General features: G+C 40.8%; 1 protein-coding gene across 1 annotated transcript in view; it reads right to left on the reverse strand.

The window, feature by feature from the left end:
* Nucleotides 1-16,458, reverse strand: part of NRG3 (neuregulin 3) — a 561,068-nt gene that overhangs the window by 16,136 nt on the left and 528,474 nt on the right. The window contains exons 6-7 of the mRNA XM_087701943.1: nt 10,951-11,077; nt 1,436-1,563 (exon numbers count right to left, since the gene is read on the reverse strand). Coding sequence (XP_087558069.1) covers nt 1,436-1,563; nt 10,951-11,077 — 255 coding nt within the window. The remainder of the gene's footprint in view (nt 1-1,435; nt 1,564-10,950; nt 11,078-16,458) is intronic.

The raw sequence follows: 16,458 nt of genomic DNA on the forward strand, positions 1-16,458 counted from the left end.
TTCAAAAATTCCTGTGCCACCATATATGAAGGAACAATCCAAACAGAATGTTACTTTTCCAGCAATATTTGAATAAACTATTATGTTTACAGCTAGGGTAGGACTAAGGTAATATGCCAACCACAGAACATCTTTGATGGATTTTCTCCCTAAGTAGAGCATTGAGAGTAAAATTAATAATCTTCTTCCACTGCAATTCCCATTCTTGCATATCTATTACTGCATCTAAATGCTGCATCAATTCAATCCTACACTTTCTAAATTTGTGAAATACACGTCACCAACAATTGACCAATAAGATTCAGCCAATGCTGTAAGTCACACATTACACGATTTTCAGTCAAGACTTCCCAATTTCTGCCTGTTTTCTGCCTTTCTTTGGGTTCTGGGTTACTTATTCATTACTTATTTTGAGATTCTGGTGAATCTCAAAATTTTTATCTTTGTCTGATTGATAATCAAATCTTGTGGTCACAAAGAGCTTGCAAATAAACAGGGTCATTTTCTGATAGATGAGATAAACAGATAGACAGACAGACAATATATGATCCTTTGTATCTGACTGACTGTTGTCAGTTTTAATATTTTTTAACATTTCACTGTTTAATGTTGTTAAGCTTGTAATTGTTTTATACTGTTATTTATGGCATTGCAAGCTGCCCAGAGTTGCTTGATAGATGGGTAGCATATAAACTAGATGATAGATAAACAAACAGACAGATAGGGAAACAGAATATGGAAGGAGGGAGGGAGGGACGAGAGATGGATAGGTAGATAAATAGAAGATAGATGATAGATGAACAGACAGACAGATATTGTTCAGTTGCTAAGTTGTGTCCTACTCTTCACGATTCCATGGATGACAGCATGCCTAGTTAGTTAGTTAGTTAGTTAGTTAGTTAGTTAGTTAGTTAGTTGGATGGATGGATGGATGGATGGATGGATATGATGGAGATAGATAGATAGTGATAGAGATACATCATGACCAATATGCAAACATGGACTCACTCTCCTTATAATGCCCTTTCAGCCAATAGAAAAGCCTCTGCAGAGCAACCATTTCCTTTACACAGACTCATATTTGTCAGCACAAGTCAGTCCTGTTGCCTGCCTTTGGGTGGGTGGGTCATTACCTTCATGCATTGGTAAGAGGAGAGGCAGGGGAAAGAAGCTGTTATGTAACCAGAATACAATGATCTTATTCACTGCCCTGTGACTCTTGTTCAATGCTTCCTCTAGGCCCCTTATAGAAAAGTGAATGGGGGCAACCCAACAGCTGAAATAATGACTTTGGCATCTGTAAGAGAAGGTCCTCCGTGCTCTTTGCTTAACAAACAAATGGAGGTTTTCTGAAATATTTCTGGATTGCAAATGTTTCCTAAGTGACTATGTTCACCTGCCTTGCCTTTGTCTCACAAAAGAAACACATCCTTACCTATGTGGCTTTGCAGCCTGGCCTCCTCTGTCTGCAGACAAAGCTTCAGGGAAGGACTGGGTGCCTGAAAAACTAGACTCCATCATCTTCCCCATCACTGGCTCTTCATGTCTTCTTGTGGTTGAATACTAGGAAGGAAGGAAGGAAGGAAGGAAGGAAGGAAGGGATACAAAGGAGTATGTTAAAAATTGTGGCGCTTTCAGAACTGCACATCATGCTACAGTAGACCTGGAAGACAGCTTCAATTTAGTGCTAACCACCAATAGATGGCCATCATGTCTTTGCTCAAATTAAATAGATCCAGTTGGGAAAAAAGGTTCATTTCCCGAGGAGTTTGGTTGCATTAAATCTGGATCCTAATGCATAAGCACAGTGAGAATATGTGGCACATAAGCCACTGTTACGTTGATCTTGCAAAATCAGTTCCCTCTCCAGACAGGATGGGGCAACTGTATGGAGACCTCTGACTTCAAGGATCTCATGTTGTAATTGTAAGATGTTCTGGGACTCAGGAACCCAAAATGGTCTGACAGAATCATATCAATACATAAGTAAAATAAAATTGTATTCTTCCTTCCACTGACATTACCCAAAGGCATCCAAGTAGCCTCAAGATTTATTGACTCCATTGGACTTTATCCATTATTTTGGCAATGCCTGAAAACAAAGACACTAGAAACACTGAAAAGGGAGGCAGGACATTTTAAGCTAGCATTGTAGAAGAAGAGCAGGAAGAGCCTGAGGGTGGAGTCAAGAGAGGAATCAGCCTGGAGTCATCACATTGTCACAAGTGATCTAAGTCCATCCCTCTTGAATTCCATTGACTCTTATTTAATGCCAATTTAGTGCTTGTTAGTTGACTGGATTCAGTTTAACTGAAGCAAAACGTGTGCTTCTGATTCTTTGCAATTGAGAAACAGAGATGCTTGGCACAAACCCAGAGCAGTTTCTTCAATTGAGGTTCTTCAAGATTCCAATAATAAAATAAAAATAATACAAATCTGGAAGATGTTCCACTATGCTGTCTTACTAAGCAATGGTGACCCCCCTCTAATATTTTATTTCTTGAGTAACTCATTTTTAATATAGCTTCTTATACTCCTTCATCCCTGTGTATATCAGTACAATGTACAAAAGTTGATTATGATAAGGTGTAAGGCAATAAAATAAATAATCCACATCTCAATAACAATCCAAATATAGATTCTACTTAATCCTTCATCCCTGTGTATACCAGTACAATGTACAAATGTTGATTAAGGTATAACGCAATACAATTTCATTAACAATCCAGATATGGATTTTTAATGCCATGTGACTGATATGCTCCTTCACGTGATACCATTTGGCTTAAAAATAAGCATTAAATAAAGAGCAAAATAAATTGAAATGGTGAATGCTTTATGAAGAACATGACTGAATATGCAATTACAGTTTTGTACCTGTCAATACTTGCATTTTTTTAGCTGAGACCATTTAGGGTCAAACAGATGCACAAAATTACATCAAAATTTAAAGTGTGCCTCTATTATTTCTCCTCTAAATAAAATCATGAACCCTTTCCCCAGATGAGGATCAAAAGCTAATCTCTCGTAGATCTTAATAAGAAAGACAAGATATTTTTTTAGAAAGTGCTGCATTGTCCTTTGATGTGAGATATGCATATAGACTTTATCAGTGTATATATTCTTTAAATGTGCACTCTAGTCTTCCAGCATACATCTATTTTAATTATCATTATAACTCTTATTTTTGTTGAAAACTAACCTATAAACTACATTCTATTTTAATTTAAATAGGGAACCATTCTATTTTCATTCTCTCCAACCTCCAGATCTCTTCTATATAATTTCCCAGTTAAATAATTGTACAGCTTCTCAAACACGTAGACATTCCTGCTGAGAATCTGTCCTACACAGAAAATACAGAATCTCATTAAAATTCAAGTATTCAACTTTACTTCCATTCAGGCACAGAAAAAAAGGCTCTTCAACTAAAAGTCAACCCAGACCAGCCACCTTCTCCATTGCAAAATCTGGAACATTTGTGTAGTTCAGTGGTGGGTTTCAATTTTTTCTAGAACTTCTTCTGTTAGGTGTGGCCTGCTTTGTGGGAGTTGCTTGCCAGCCATATGACTGGGTGGGTGTGGCCAACTTGTGAAATGTGGTGAAACTCACTTAACAACGCTCTTGCTTAGCAACTAAATATTGGCTCAGAAACTTTGGCATTTGAAGCACATAAGTCTTAAAGCTGTCAAGTTACAAGACCCTTGCACCCATAATCCTTTAGAAAAAAACCCCAGGGATGTTCAAACTTGACAGCTTTAAGACTTTAAGGTTTAGATAGGACTCTTAGAGGTGGACGGGGTGATTGGTGAGCCAGCCAATCAGTGAGCGGTGGGTGGGGCAAGCGTGGTGTGGATGGGCGGGGAGAGGGAGCTGGAACCGGTTGTAAACGGCATGGTAGATTATCTTAAGTCTAAATCCATGTCTAAGACAAACAGTTCCATTCTGGTGGCTTGGTTTATCTAATATCTCAGAGACTTTTTCATATACTGTATACTTAACAGTTTTATATGTGTCACATGTGTCCCAATATGGCAACCATCTTGAATTTTTTAACAAATCCTGAAGCAATCCCTGATAAGTGTATTAATTAGGTCTCTGGAACTACTAGACTACTAGAATTTAAACTGATTGTTCTCTATTCAAGTGGTCAATTTAACTTGGTAAATCATATATCCCATTGAATACAGATAAATTCAGATATATGTTTTTTACTAATAAAAAAAGATTGCTTGAATCAAATTGGGTCAGATTCAATCATCTGGCCCAAATCAGTTCAAATGTCAAAACTGGATCATTGAAATAAGAAGAACAAGAACAATGATAATAATCAATTTAAATATTTCCAGAGCTATTTTCCAATTGAATGGAACCTTTGAAAGGGATTTCCTAGGCATCACGTCCTGTGTTCCCATAAAAATCCTGCTGCAGTCATTTATACACACACACACACACACACACACACACACACACACACACACACACAAAATTAATTAATTTAGAGTTACAACCCCCGGTATGCCCAAATATGGGAGGAAGATCACTACTTCCATTCTCTGTCACTCGGCTCGTCACAAGAAACCATCCAGACAGAAACCAAATATTTTTCTTGTTGCCTTTTTGTTACATTTGTTACATTTGTGCTTTATTTATTTATCAGCACAAATATAACATATATATATATATATATACACACACACACACACACATAGACACATATACATACATACATACATACACATACATACATACATACATACATACATACATATGTTTTGACCCCCGCTCTTCGCTCCTTCACAAAGAGCAGTCAGACAGAACTTCAAAGGAAATATATTTATCAGTCCTGGCTCAAGCTGGCTGCGAGCCCAAAATTAAACGTAGATAAAGTCTCTGGCAAAAAGCAAATCACTTTTCCAAGTGCCACTTTGAATCAGGTTTACAGAAAGCAAATCACTTATCCAAGTGCCTCTTTGAATCTCGAAACGATGAACCACACAGGACGAACGACGAACCACGAACGTTGACTTCTGAAACTAAGGCGTGGCACCATCCGTCTTTTATCTGCAGAAGATGACTCTTATGAGCAACAGCTGCTCATTATTCCTGCATCCCGACTCAACTCACAGCAAGCTTCTGCTGAGTCACAACATATACATATGTACATACATACATACATACATACATACATACATACATACATACATACACATGTGTTGTATTTGTGCTGATAAATAAATAAAGGGAGACTAGTATAGATTTACTTCAAGCTATTTAGCTCTCATCAGCTAGCCATACCCTTACTGGGATTGGAACCTGTGCTGTATTGCATCTTAGGCAGATGTGTCAACCATTAAGCCACAGAGTTCCTCTCCTTATCAGCTGATATACATACATACATACCTACATACACACCAGGGGTGGGTTTCAACCGGATCGCACCGGTCCCTGCGATCTGGTTGGTCGCTGAACCCAGAAGTAAGTAACTTCCGGGAACGGCGAAGCCCCCCCCACGCCCGCAAGCGCCCGCACACCCGCGCCCGCTCCTTACCCGGTTTTTACGAATTCTGTGCTTCCACGCATGCGCAGAACACATACAGCGCCTGCGCGATCCTCCAGGAGCAGCTGGAGCATCGCGCAGATGCTAGTACACATGCGTGCGCTGCGTGCGTGCACGCGCGCGCCGTGCACGCGCGCAAGGACGCCGCGTGCATGTGCGAGGACGCCGCCGGCCTCTTTCCAACCGAACCGGTTGGAACGGGGTGAGAAACCCACCCCTGATACACACACACACACATACATACACACACACACATACACACACACACATACACACACACACACACACACACGTCTTTGGTTATTCAGGTTTTCTCCCACGTAAAATTGGATGTGTCTTGGTGACATTTCGACGAAGTCTCATTTGTCATCTTCAGGCTTCGTGCTTCCAGGAGCAATGTGAGATCTCAGTTGTTTCTTCCTTTTAATTGCCAGTGGGGGGTTGAGCTGATTGGGTGGGAGCTTGGCTCTGTTCTGATTGGGTGGAGGTGTGTTCTGATTGGTTGGGGGTTTGTGTTTCATGTAAGGATAGGAGGGGTTTAAAGTGGCTAATGGTGCAGTTGCGGTCTGGCTTCTGGTCCTTGGTCGTGCCTCATCATCAGTGTGGGTTTTTGTCTGCTTTCTTTGTGGATGTTTGGTGGTGACATCCTGTGTGGCTCTTGTGAGTGTGGGCCTGGTGTCATTCCTCATGTTAGGGACTTGTTTATCAATAAGGGCGGGCTTCCAAATGGCTGGCAGGCAGGAGGTATCGTCCCGCCTGTTCATGCTGTGTGGGGGTTTTTTTATCTCGATGGCTTCTCTGATTATTCTGTTGTTAAAATGTTCAGCCTTGGCAATAGTTCTGGTCTTTTTAAAGTCAATTTTATGTCCTGTGGCTTTAAGGTGTTGGACCAGGGAAGAAGTTGGTTCCTCTTTTCTGATTGCGTTTTTGTGTTCTTCAATGCGTGCACTTATTCTTCTGTTGGTTTGTCCGATGTATGTGGTGGGGCAGGTGGGGCATGGGATTTCATATACTCCTTGATTTTCTAACTCAATTTTGTCTTTGGGGTTTCTTAGGATGGTGGATATTTTTCGGTTTGTGCAGAATGCTTGATGTTGTGTTTGTGGAGGATTTTGCTGATTCTGTCTGTGGTGCGTTTTATGTATGGGAAGAGGGCTTTTCTGTTTTCTTGTTCTCTGCCCTGGATTTTAGTGGGGGTTTCTTTTTGGATTAGGTTGGTGATCTTATTTCTTTGGAATCCATTGGATGTCAGTACATTAGTGAGAGTGTGTAGTTCGGTTTTTAGGTGTTGTTCATCAGCTAAGCGTTTTGTTCTGGAGATGAGTGTCTTGGCTACGGAGTTGATCTGGGCTGGGTGGTGGTGTGAGAGTCCGTGCAGATAGCGGTTAGTGTGTGTTTTCTTCTGATAGATGGTGTGTCCTAGGGAGCCATTAGATTTCCTGTAGACTAAGACATCCAGGAAGGGAAGTTGGTTGTTTACTTCTGTTTCCATGGTGAACTGTATTTTGGGGTGTAGGCTGTTGAGGTGTGTAAGGAAGTTGTCCAGTTGTTTTTTCCCATGTGGCCAGATTATGAAAGTGTCGTCTACATATCTGAGTCAGAGTTTGGGTTTGTGATCAGATTTTTCTAGAGCTTAGGTTTCAAAGTTTTCCATGTAGAGGTTGGCAATGACAGGTGAGAGGGATGATCCCATGGGTGCTCCTTCTATCTGTTCGTATTTTTGTCCATTATAAATGGACAAGGCAGTGGATAGGCAGTGGTTGGTCAGATCAAGGATGTGTTTGGGGGGGTTATATTATACATACATACATACATACATACATACATACATACATACATACATATTTGCATAAAGTCAAGAATAAATCTTACCATTTGAATATTCAATAACTTCCATGAATTTCCATTCATTAAACCTTACAAGGAAAATTTTGGAGTAGAAACTATTTTTCTCAAAAGTATGTGTGAAGTGTTAATACAAATATATTGAAAGCACACTCTCTTATAGCCTGATTTTGTAATGCAGTTTTAGTTCTGCATACTATTTTTGTATTTCACGCGACTGAATTTGTAGCTGGCACAGAGAGGTGACAAAGAGGGGAAGGAATGTATTATTTTTTTTAACTGCAGTTAGGCAAACAGCTGAAAACATAAATGAGCTGGCTGAAGTGGAAAGCAAATTTGCAATGCATTATAAGTAGCTACAAGGGGAAGTGGAAGAATTATAGTTATTTCTTCACATTTACATATCACATTCTCCTGAGCAAGAAGCAAAAGAGCAATGATAACATATATTTCTGCACTGTACATCGCAATTGGGGGTACAGAGGCAGTCCAACCTGACGGTATGAAATAGATTCAGACATAAAATATAAAAGATAATAGAGTCACTCGCTGATTGAAGTGGCATAAATAAAAACATAAGCAAATAAAATAAGGAATTCCTAAAGTTTACGAAGGGAAATGGCAATGCCCACATAAGGGATGAATTCAGTAACAGTCAACATTTCGCAACTAACCGCAGTACAGATGATCCTTGACTTACGATCACAATTGCACTCAAAATTTCTGTTACTAAGTGAGACAGTTGTTAAGTGAGTTTTGCCCCAATTTATGACCTTTCTTGCTGCCCTTGTTAAGTGAATAACTGCAGTTGTTAAGTTAATCCAGCTTCCCCATTAACTTTGCTTGTCAGAAGGTTGCAAAAGGGGATCATGTGACCCCGGGACACTGTGACTGTCATAACTATGAGCTAGTTGCCAAGCATCTGGATTTTGATCACGTGGCCATGAGGATGTTTGCAAATGTCATAAATATGAGCCAGTTCTCAGGCATCCTAATTTTGATCACGTGACGATAGCAATGCTCCAATGGTCTTATGTCTGAAAAGGCCATAAGTCACTTTTTTCAGTATTGTTGTAACTTCAAACAGTTACTAAACAAAAGGTGGTATGTCAAGGACTACCTATAGTATTTCCCCATCTCTGGGGATATCAAAATATCTAGGCTTTTCCCAGTGAAATATCAAAGAGATTAAAACCAAGTTCATACTGCCCTATAGATGCAGTTCAATGCTGTGATTTGGGAGTAAAAAAATTATCAAGCCAAATCTGGTCTTATTTTAAATCACTGTTAGAGTTCAGGCTGTGCTTTTATGCAAAGTATCTTTAAAGTAATGAGTAACCCTCCATTATAAGATCATCCCCTCCAATGAATAATACATGCATTCCCATTTTCTCTCAATGAAAGAAGAAAGCCCTGGAAAAATAGATTAAAACTCTGAGATGGAAACAATCTCTGTGAGTGCCACCACTTCAAGAGATCTGTTTATTGATGTAATGGCATGTAAGAGGTGCAAACAATAACAAAAAGCATGTCCTATTTTTAAGAGAGAGAGAGAGAGAGAGAGAGAGAGAGAGAGAGAGAGAGAGAGAGAGAGAGAGAGAACCTGCTTCAGCTTTGATGATAGATTATGCAGAATTTTTATTCATATCCATTTTTTCTTTGCTTGATAGCTTGGATTTTTGGGGAAGACAAGAATGCATGCAAGAATTCTGAAGAACAAAGGAATAAAGAGCAGGAATATGAATATAAATAGGATCACAGGGAACAGATAATCAACATTAAAAAGTTAAAAGAGAGAAATTGTAGGGGGCACATCACCCCGCCTTGTACGTCACTTTAAACCTCTGGGTACCTCCAATAATGTTGGCAAACATTTAGATATGAGATGGTTGATCTTGGGCAGCATAATTGGGTTTTTAAATTATTTATTTATTTCCCTCCACTTATGTGAAAATAATGGCCAAAATGATTTGCCTGTGACAGCGTTTCTTAAAGGTCTAAATATGGACAGTCATGTCAACCTTCCTTTGTCACAGAACTCAGGATGATAGAACAATGCCCTCTTTAAAATTTTGAGCTGATTCAGTGCCTGGAAAGAATTTGCCAGTCTTTCAAAGTAGGTTAGGTGAAGAGACAGACACAAGAAGGGATCTAGGAGTCAAATCTTCCTGGATATAGTAACAAAATCAGGAAATACTGTCCATGTGTCTTTCTGTTCCCTAAGAAAATCAAGACAAGATTATTTTAACTTTCCTTCTCATATTTGCTTCAATAGCAATGGCACTTGGGCACTTTTACAGCCCTCTCCAAGTGGTTTACAGAATCAGCCTCTGGCCCCCAACAATCTGGGTCCTCGGAAGGATAGAAAGCTGAGTCAACCTTGAGTTGGCCAGGATCAAACTTCTGGCAGTGGGCAGAGTCAGCCTGCAATGCTGCATTGTAACCATTGAAAGTTCAATTAACTGATTAGTCTTATGAACACATAAAAAAAAATAAAGCAAAAAGAAATATAAAACAAAACTAAAATAAAGGGTGGAAGTCCATGGTAAAACAGATAAAAGAAAAATGCAGGTACTCGTTGGCTCACGACCACAATTGAGCCCAAAATTTATGTTGCTAAGAGAGACAATTGTTATGATTTTTGCCTCATTTTATGACTTTTCTTGCCACAGATTTTAAGTTAATTGCTGCAGTTGTTAAGGTAGTCACACGGTTGTGAGGTGAATCTGGCTTCCCTATTGACTTTGTTTGTCAGAAGGTTGCAAAAGGGGATCACGTGACTCCAGGGGACATGAAACCATCATAAATATGAGTTAGTTGCCAAGCATCTGAATTTTGATCATGTGACTCATGCAATGGCTGTAAGTGGGAAAAGTCATAGGTCACTTTTTTCAGTGCTGTTGTGACTTTGAAAGGTCACTAAATGAACAGTTACATGTCGAGGACTACCTTCCAATCATAAAATACATATGTGTTAAGGAGAGAAAAAAATCAACATCCAAGTAAATCCAATGCCTTTATGGATAACTCAATCTGTTTGAAATAACGGATACTTTGGTCAACTGCCTTAGCTATAAACACAGCAGTTCCGCTGATGATGTATAGGTTAGAAGCCAGGAGGAAATAAGACAATTTGCAATACAGCTCTTAGTGTTGCTGTTATTTCAAGTAGAGATGTTAAATATCTAAGCCTAAGAGGGGATTATAATTGACAATCAAACAAGCAGTATCATTGATGGCCGCAGCACCACATATACACATCCTCTCATGATGTGGCAGGTGGTCCACCTTGGACCATATTTGAATCCAACAACTCAATTCTTGTGTGGCCTATTGAGAAACTGCCATTCATTGTGGCCAACTTTGACAAAACAGCGTAAAGCTGATACTCTCTTCTCCCCTCTTTTACCCCCCCCCCCCAGGGCCACAAGTTCAAACTAGGTCAACTTTGGGACACAGGAAGAAGTGACAATGACAATGAAGTGACATCAACATCCCAACATTCAGCCAGCATAATAAGGATTAACATTGGCACATTTACTCACGTTTTGCAGCTGGACTTGGCTTTGGCCTCTGGTCTCTGTTTTCGCCATGATGCTGGAAGCATTAAGGCTATAGGTTTTCACATTCTGTATCTCTTTCAACTGTTCCTGGATGTACTTCGTTTGCTTTCTACAGAGAAACACCAACCAACCAACAGACAAAACAAGTGGTTTAGTTACCCTTTAATTTACTTTGGTTTCCCTCCCCGCCCCCACTGATAATCAAAAGTGAGTGTCAATGGAAGAACAGATCCAAGTATGTTGCATTGGGTTCTTTCTTAGCAAGGTCCTGATGTGACGAGATTGAAAGGGGGACAACTGACATCATTTGAAATAAACCTGGTTTTCAGAATTGGATGACCGAACATCATAGCGACTGAGAATTTGGAACTCACAAGAGACAACAGATTAGGAAAAGGCTGGGATTGAGAGTGCAAAGGCATATTTTGCTAAATGAGGAAGGATAGATCAGTTAAACTGGCTCCCTCTTATGAAAACGATGAAGAGAAAAAGAAGCGATGGGAGTAATTATTTTGCAATGAGTATGTTGGAGCAGAAGCTTGTTATCAAATGAATTAAAAATAATGCTGGGACAGTAAGATTATATTTAAACTTCTGGGCTTTCTTTGGAAAAGAAGTCAGACTCCTGTAATTTTATATACTGAATGCAAAATATCTATAAAAGAAACCGCTCTGCCTTTCGTAAGAAATTGTTACCTAGGTAATCATCACTACAATAAAATGCTACATAAGCAACAGGCTGCATTTCTTAAAGTATTTCTCATAATTATATACACAGTTTTCTTCAATAACCTAATTGCTCTCAGATTAACACAGAATTAAAACCAATTTTTAAAAGTGAATGTTAAAGGGATTATCAAGCAATTAATTTGGTTAAGAATGCATAATTAGGGAGTAATAATTTGTAGAAATACAAGGTTTTGAGTTATACATCAGAATGCCAGTAGACTACACGTTTTGTTATAATAATACATTGGAGAATCATAAATGTGATTCTTTCATCACATAGAATTCAGCGTGTTGGAAGATACATATCCAGTGGTAAGGACTGTTCAGCAACTCATGATCACAAGAGGGCAATAGAGTGTAGATAGAGAGTGAAGGATTTCGTAGTACAGAATATATGTAGCTCAGGATTAAACTGCTGGGCTATTGATGTTTTTCTGAGTTTGCCTGTTTTCTTGTAGATGTTTCGTTACCAAGTTAAGTAGCAAGATCAGTGCATGGGGGAGTGAAATTTAGGAGAGAATATTTGTAGCTCAGGATTGAACTTTTTGAGCTTGGTGGTTTTCTTGCTGATATTTCATTCCCCAACTGAGTAACATAAAACTGCATTGATGATGTTACCTAGTTGGGTAATGAAACATCGGCAAGAAAATCACCAAGCTCAGAGAGCACTAAGCACCCCAGAATGAAACATGTAACTATATAACTACAATATATAACTATATATTGCTTATATATAGTAGTGTGCTTGTCAGTCTTCGTGGGGATGGATTTTTTTTCCTCTTTAATGATTCCTTGATTAGGATATTGTTTCTGCCTTGACTACTCATCTGGTCCTGCTGGGAAGATTTACTCTGCTCTGGATAAACTATTTCCTTCTTTTATTCTGCCATTTAAATGGTGTGTAGATAGAGTTTATCTGTATTTATTTGTGGATGGCTGATTTGTCTGAGTGCTTCCATTTCCAGGAATTTCCCTGACATTTTTGGATTTGACTTTGTCAATCATTTTCTTGTTGAAATTGTGGTTGAATTTGTGCCTTGAGAAGTTGAGAAATTTACAGCATTGCTTCTGACTGCCAGGTGGGGCTCATGGAATCATTCTGGATAAAGTATAAATGCTAGGGAAATCCTGGAAGTTTGACACTGACAATTTTTCATGAAGTAAGGGAGACCTAGGTTTGTTGTAGCCTAATCTTGAAGAACAGCATTTTCTTAGAATTAAAGTTTTATATAATTCCAGGTATTATAAAACTTTAATTCTAAGAAAATTAAAGTTAGGATAGGGGGATGAGTCGGAGCATCCCAGTTACGTTTGGGAGAGGCAGGTATGACGGGAGCTTCAGGGCTGGCCATTACCGGGGAAGGAGGGTTTGCTACATCATAGCGATCCCTCGTTCTGGCCCTGATAGCTCATCTCAAAGACCATGTGGCAAGAATGATCAGGGCCCTGGCCTCAGGTTGTTGTTGCTAAATGCCAGATCTGTGATTCACAAAGCTCCCCTCGTCCGGGACCTGTTATTAGACGAGGGGGCAGATCTGGCATGTATTACTGAAACCTGGTTGGGCCATGAGGGAGGAGTCCCCCTCTCCGAAATGTGCCCTGAAGGGTTTCAGGTGCTCCACCAACCGCGACATCAGAGAAGGGGTGGAGGAGTGGCTGCTATCATCCGAAGGTCACTAGCTCCTCATGGGATCCCTGCTCCGGAGACTGTCGGATGTGAGTCCCTTCTGGTGAAGTTGGACCTTGGGGGTCAAGCGGGCTTGTTGCTAACGTACCTACCTCCCAGCTGCGTTGCAACAGCCCTGCCTGCACTCCTGGAGTCAGTAGCCGGACTGGCAGTTGAGTTCCCCAAACTTATGGTATTGGGGGATTTCAACCTGCCATCTCTTGGCAAACACTCTGATGGGGCGCAGGAGTTCATGGCTTCCATGACAACCATGGACTTGACTCAGGTAATTTTGGGCCCAACTCATACAGCGGGACACACACTCGACCTCGTGTTTCTCTCAGGGCAATGGAGACGTGATCTGAAATTAGAGGGCATTGAGATCTCGCCCCTGTCATGGTCAGATCATTCCCTTCTGAGGCTGGACTTTTGAAAACCACTCCCCCACCGCAGGGAGGTGGAACCGATTAGATGGTTCCACCCCAGGTGCCTGATGGACCCTCTGGGATTTCAAACGGAGCTTGGGGATATACCTGACTCTCTTGCCTGCAGCCCGACAGAGTCCTTGGTCGCTGCTTGGAATATAGCAGCAGCTGGGACTCTTGATCGGATTGCGCCTTTACGGCCTCTCCGTGGCAGTGGATCCAGGAAGGCTCCTTGGTTTACTGAGGAACTCCAGGAGATGAAGCGCCAAAAGAGATGCCTAGAGCGATGTTGGAGGACTAGTAACTCTGAATCTGACCGAGCACTGCTAAGAGCCTATATTAGGACTTATCTCATGGCGATACGGGCGGCAAAATGTGCACATTTTTCCGTTCTTATTGCGTCCGCAGAATCTTGCCCAGCTGCCCTGTTTAGGATTACTCGCTCCCTTCTGAAGAGGAGGGATGCGGAGGAACCCTTGCAGGGAAGAGCTGAGGAATTTGTCCAGTTTCTGTCGGCCCCTTGTGCACCGGTCAGGGGGGGAAGTGCCGGGGAGGGGATGCTGGGGATATTGGGGGTCCGGGGCTCATGGGAAGAAAGCCGCCTCGGAGTTTAGCAACCTCAGACTTCAACTCCCGGAATTCCCAGCCAGCAGGGAGGTCATTGGTGGAGTTTCACATTCCTTCCTTTCCTTGGATCCCTCCATAAGAGCCAAGGTGGCGCAGTGGTTAAAAGCAGCACTGCAGGCTACTGCTAGATCAGCAGGTCAGCGGTTCAAATCTCACCGGCTCAGGGTTGACTCAGCCTTCCATCCTTCCGAGGTGGGTAAAATGAGGACCCAGATTGTTGGGGGCAATATGCTGACTCTCTGTAAACCGCTTAGAGAGGCCTGAAAGGCCTATGAAGCGGTATATAAGTCTATTGCTATTTGCTCTGGTCCCTGTCATTGGTCCCATCATCCTCCCTCCCAGAGCTTTAAAGCATGGCTTCTCAAAAGCACGGCGGAGGAGGAGGAGGCGGCGGCAGGGGTAACGCGGTGCCCAGCTCAGGTGCTCCGAGTGGAGGGGGAGGCGGCACCGCCGCTGCCACGGGCGGGGGTGCCAGCGGGAGCTTTGGTGGCTTCACCTCAGCCGCAGCGTCAAGCAGCAAAAATTTAAATCAAGAACACCCCCCCCCCACAATGGTGTCCCGCTTTACCAATTTTAAAATCTGGTCACCTTATCATTGGTTACTATTAAAACCTTAACAGGAAAGTTTGATCAGAGAAGCAAAATTCACACTGAACTTCATTAATAAGATTTAATTTTAAGTTGGCAGGAATTAGGTTATAAACCTTGGAAACTGAATTAACAAAACTCCTGCCCTCCATGAGTTCATTACAGTGGGGTATCTAGGTGTTGCTTGATCTTTTTTTCCCTCCTAGAGTGGACAACTGAAGGGCCAACAGCTATTTTTCAAGATAAATGTGGCATTTAACATCTACCTGCCATTTGTTAGTGTTGCTTTGATACACTCTCTTTCTTCCCCCTCAGCTTCACTGAGTTTTCTTACAGATTACTGCAAACCACTGTGAGTCCCTGATAGATTGAATAGTGTGTAAATGGAACAAAGAAACAGAGTAAGTGAAAATAAAATTTAAAAATACAGGGAAGGAAGAGGCATTGGATTGAACCCAATTTAATATAATGGGCAAATAAACAATGTTTTAAAGCCCCTTCCAATGAAATCCATGGGACTTAACTCAGAATAATTCCCAGTATGGTGAGTTTTCTCTCTCACCAATATTATGCATCAGGATAATTGACTTGTTCGGCTTCCCCTAAAGAATGTCGTGTGTGTGTGTGTGTGTGTGTGTGTGTGTGTGTGTGTGTGTGTGTGTGTGTGTTTGAAGAAAGCAAATATTTCTCTTTCCTTCCAGGAATGAAACAACAAAGGGAAGAAAACGAAACATGATCAGGGAGGGAGTAGCATAAAAATGCCAAAGCACTTTATTCTTGCAAAGGACATAATATTCCTGATAGTAAGAACAATTTCACGAGAGATAATTGTTTATTTAAAATCTTAGCTCTTTCCAGTGAAGTCTTATGGTGCCACGAGATTCACGGGTATTTACAATCTTACTCATATCACTCTACACAGAGTATAATAATACTTCTAACACCATCAAACATCCACCCATGTCTATCTCAGATCCTTGGGTAGGATAAAATAGAAGGATAAAAATGCAAAATATGATTTAAACATCTGGCTGACTGTGCCATGTATTATTTTAATAATACCATAAAATGTGGCAAAAGAAAGCAAAGATACCAATAGTAACAGGTGCCTCGTGTGCAATCCCCATACAACTGTGTGCTCTTGGCATTGACAAAATCACTATCTCAATTGCAAAAGACAGTTTTACCGGAGCAGCTTACGTCCGGCGACCATACCTTTAAGCCCAACAAAGGATAACATATGTCTATCTCAGGTCCTTGGGAAGGATTTGATAGGTGGATAAAATACCAAGTCCAGTTTAAACACCTGGCTGACTACGCAACACACCATAATATAAAAATAAAATATAATACTTGAGTATAATAAAAGAATAATTCATAGAGCAATGGGTTATTTTTAATCACCAGAGGGCCGGACAAGGAACAACGGTTTGAAACTAACCAAAGAGAGAAGTA

This window comes from Thamnophis sirtalis, unplaced genomic scaffold (assembly GCF_051295495.1).
Source record: "Thamnophis sirtalis isolate CommonGarterSnake01/CBP01778 unplaced genomic scaffold, rThaSir2_p1.2 scaffold_15, whole genome shotgun sequence".
NCBI classification, from domain to species: domain Eukaryota; kingdom Metazoa; phylum Chordata; class Lepidosauria; order Squamata; family Natricidae; genus Thamnophis; species Thamnophis sirtalis.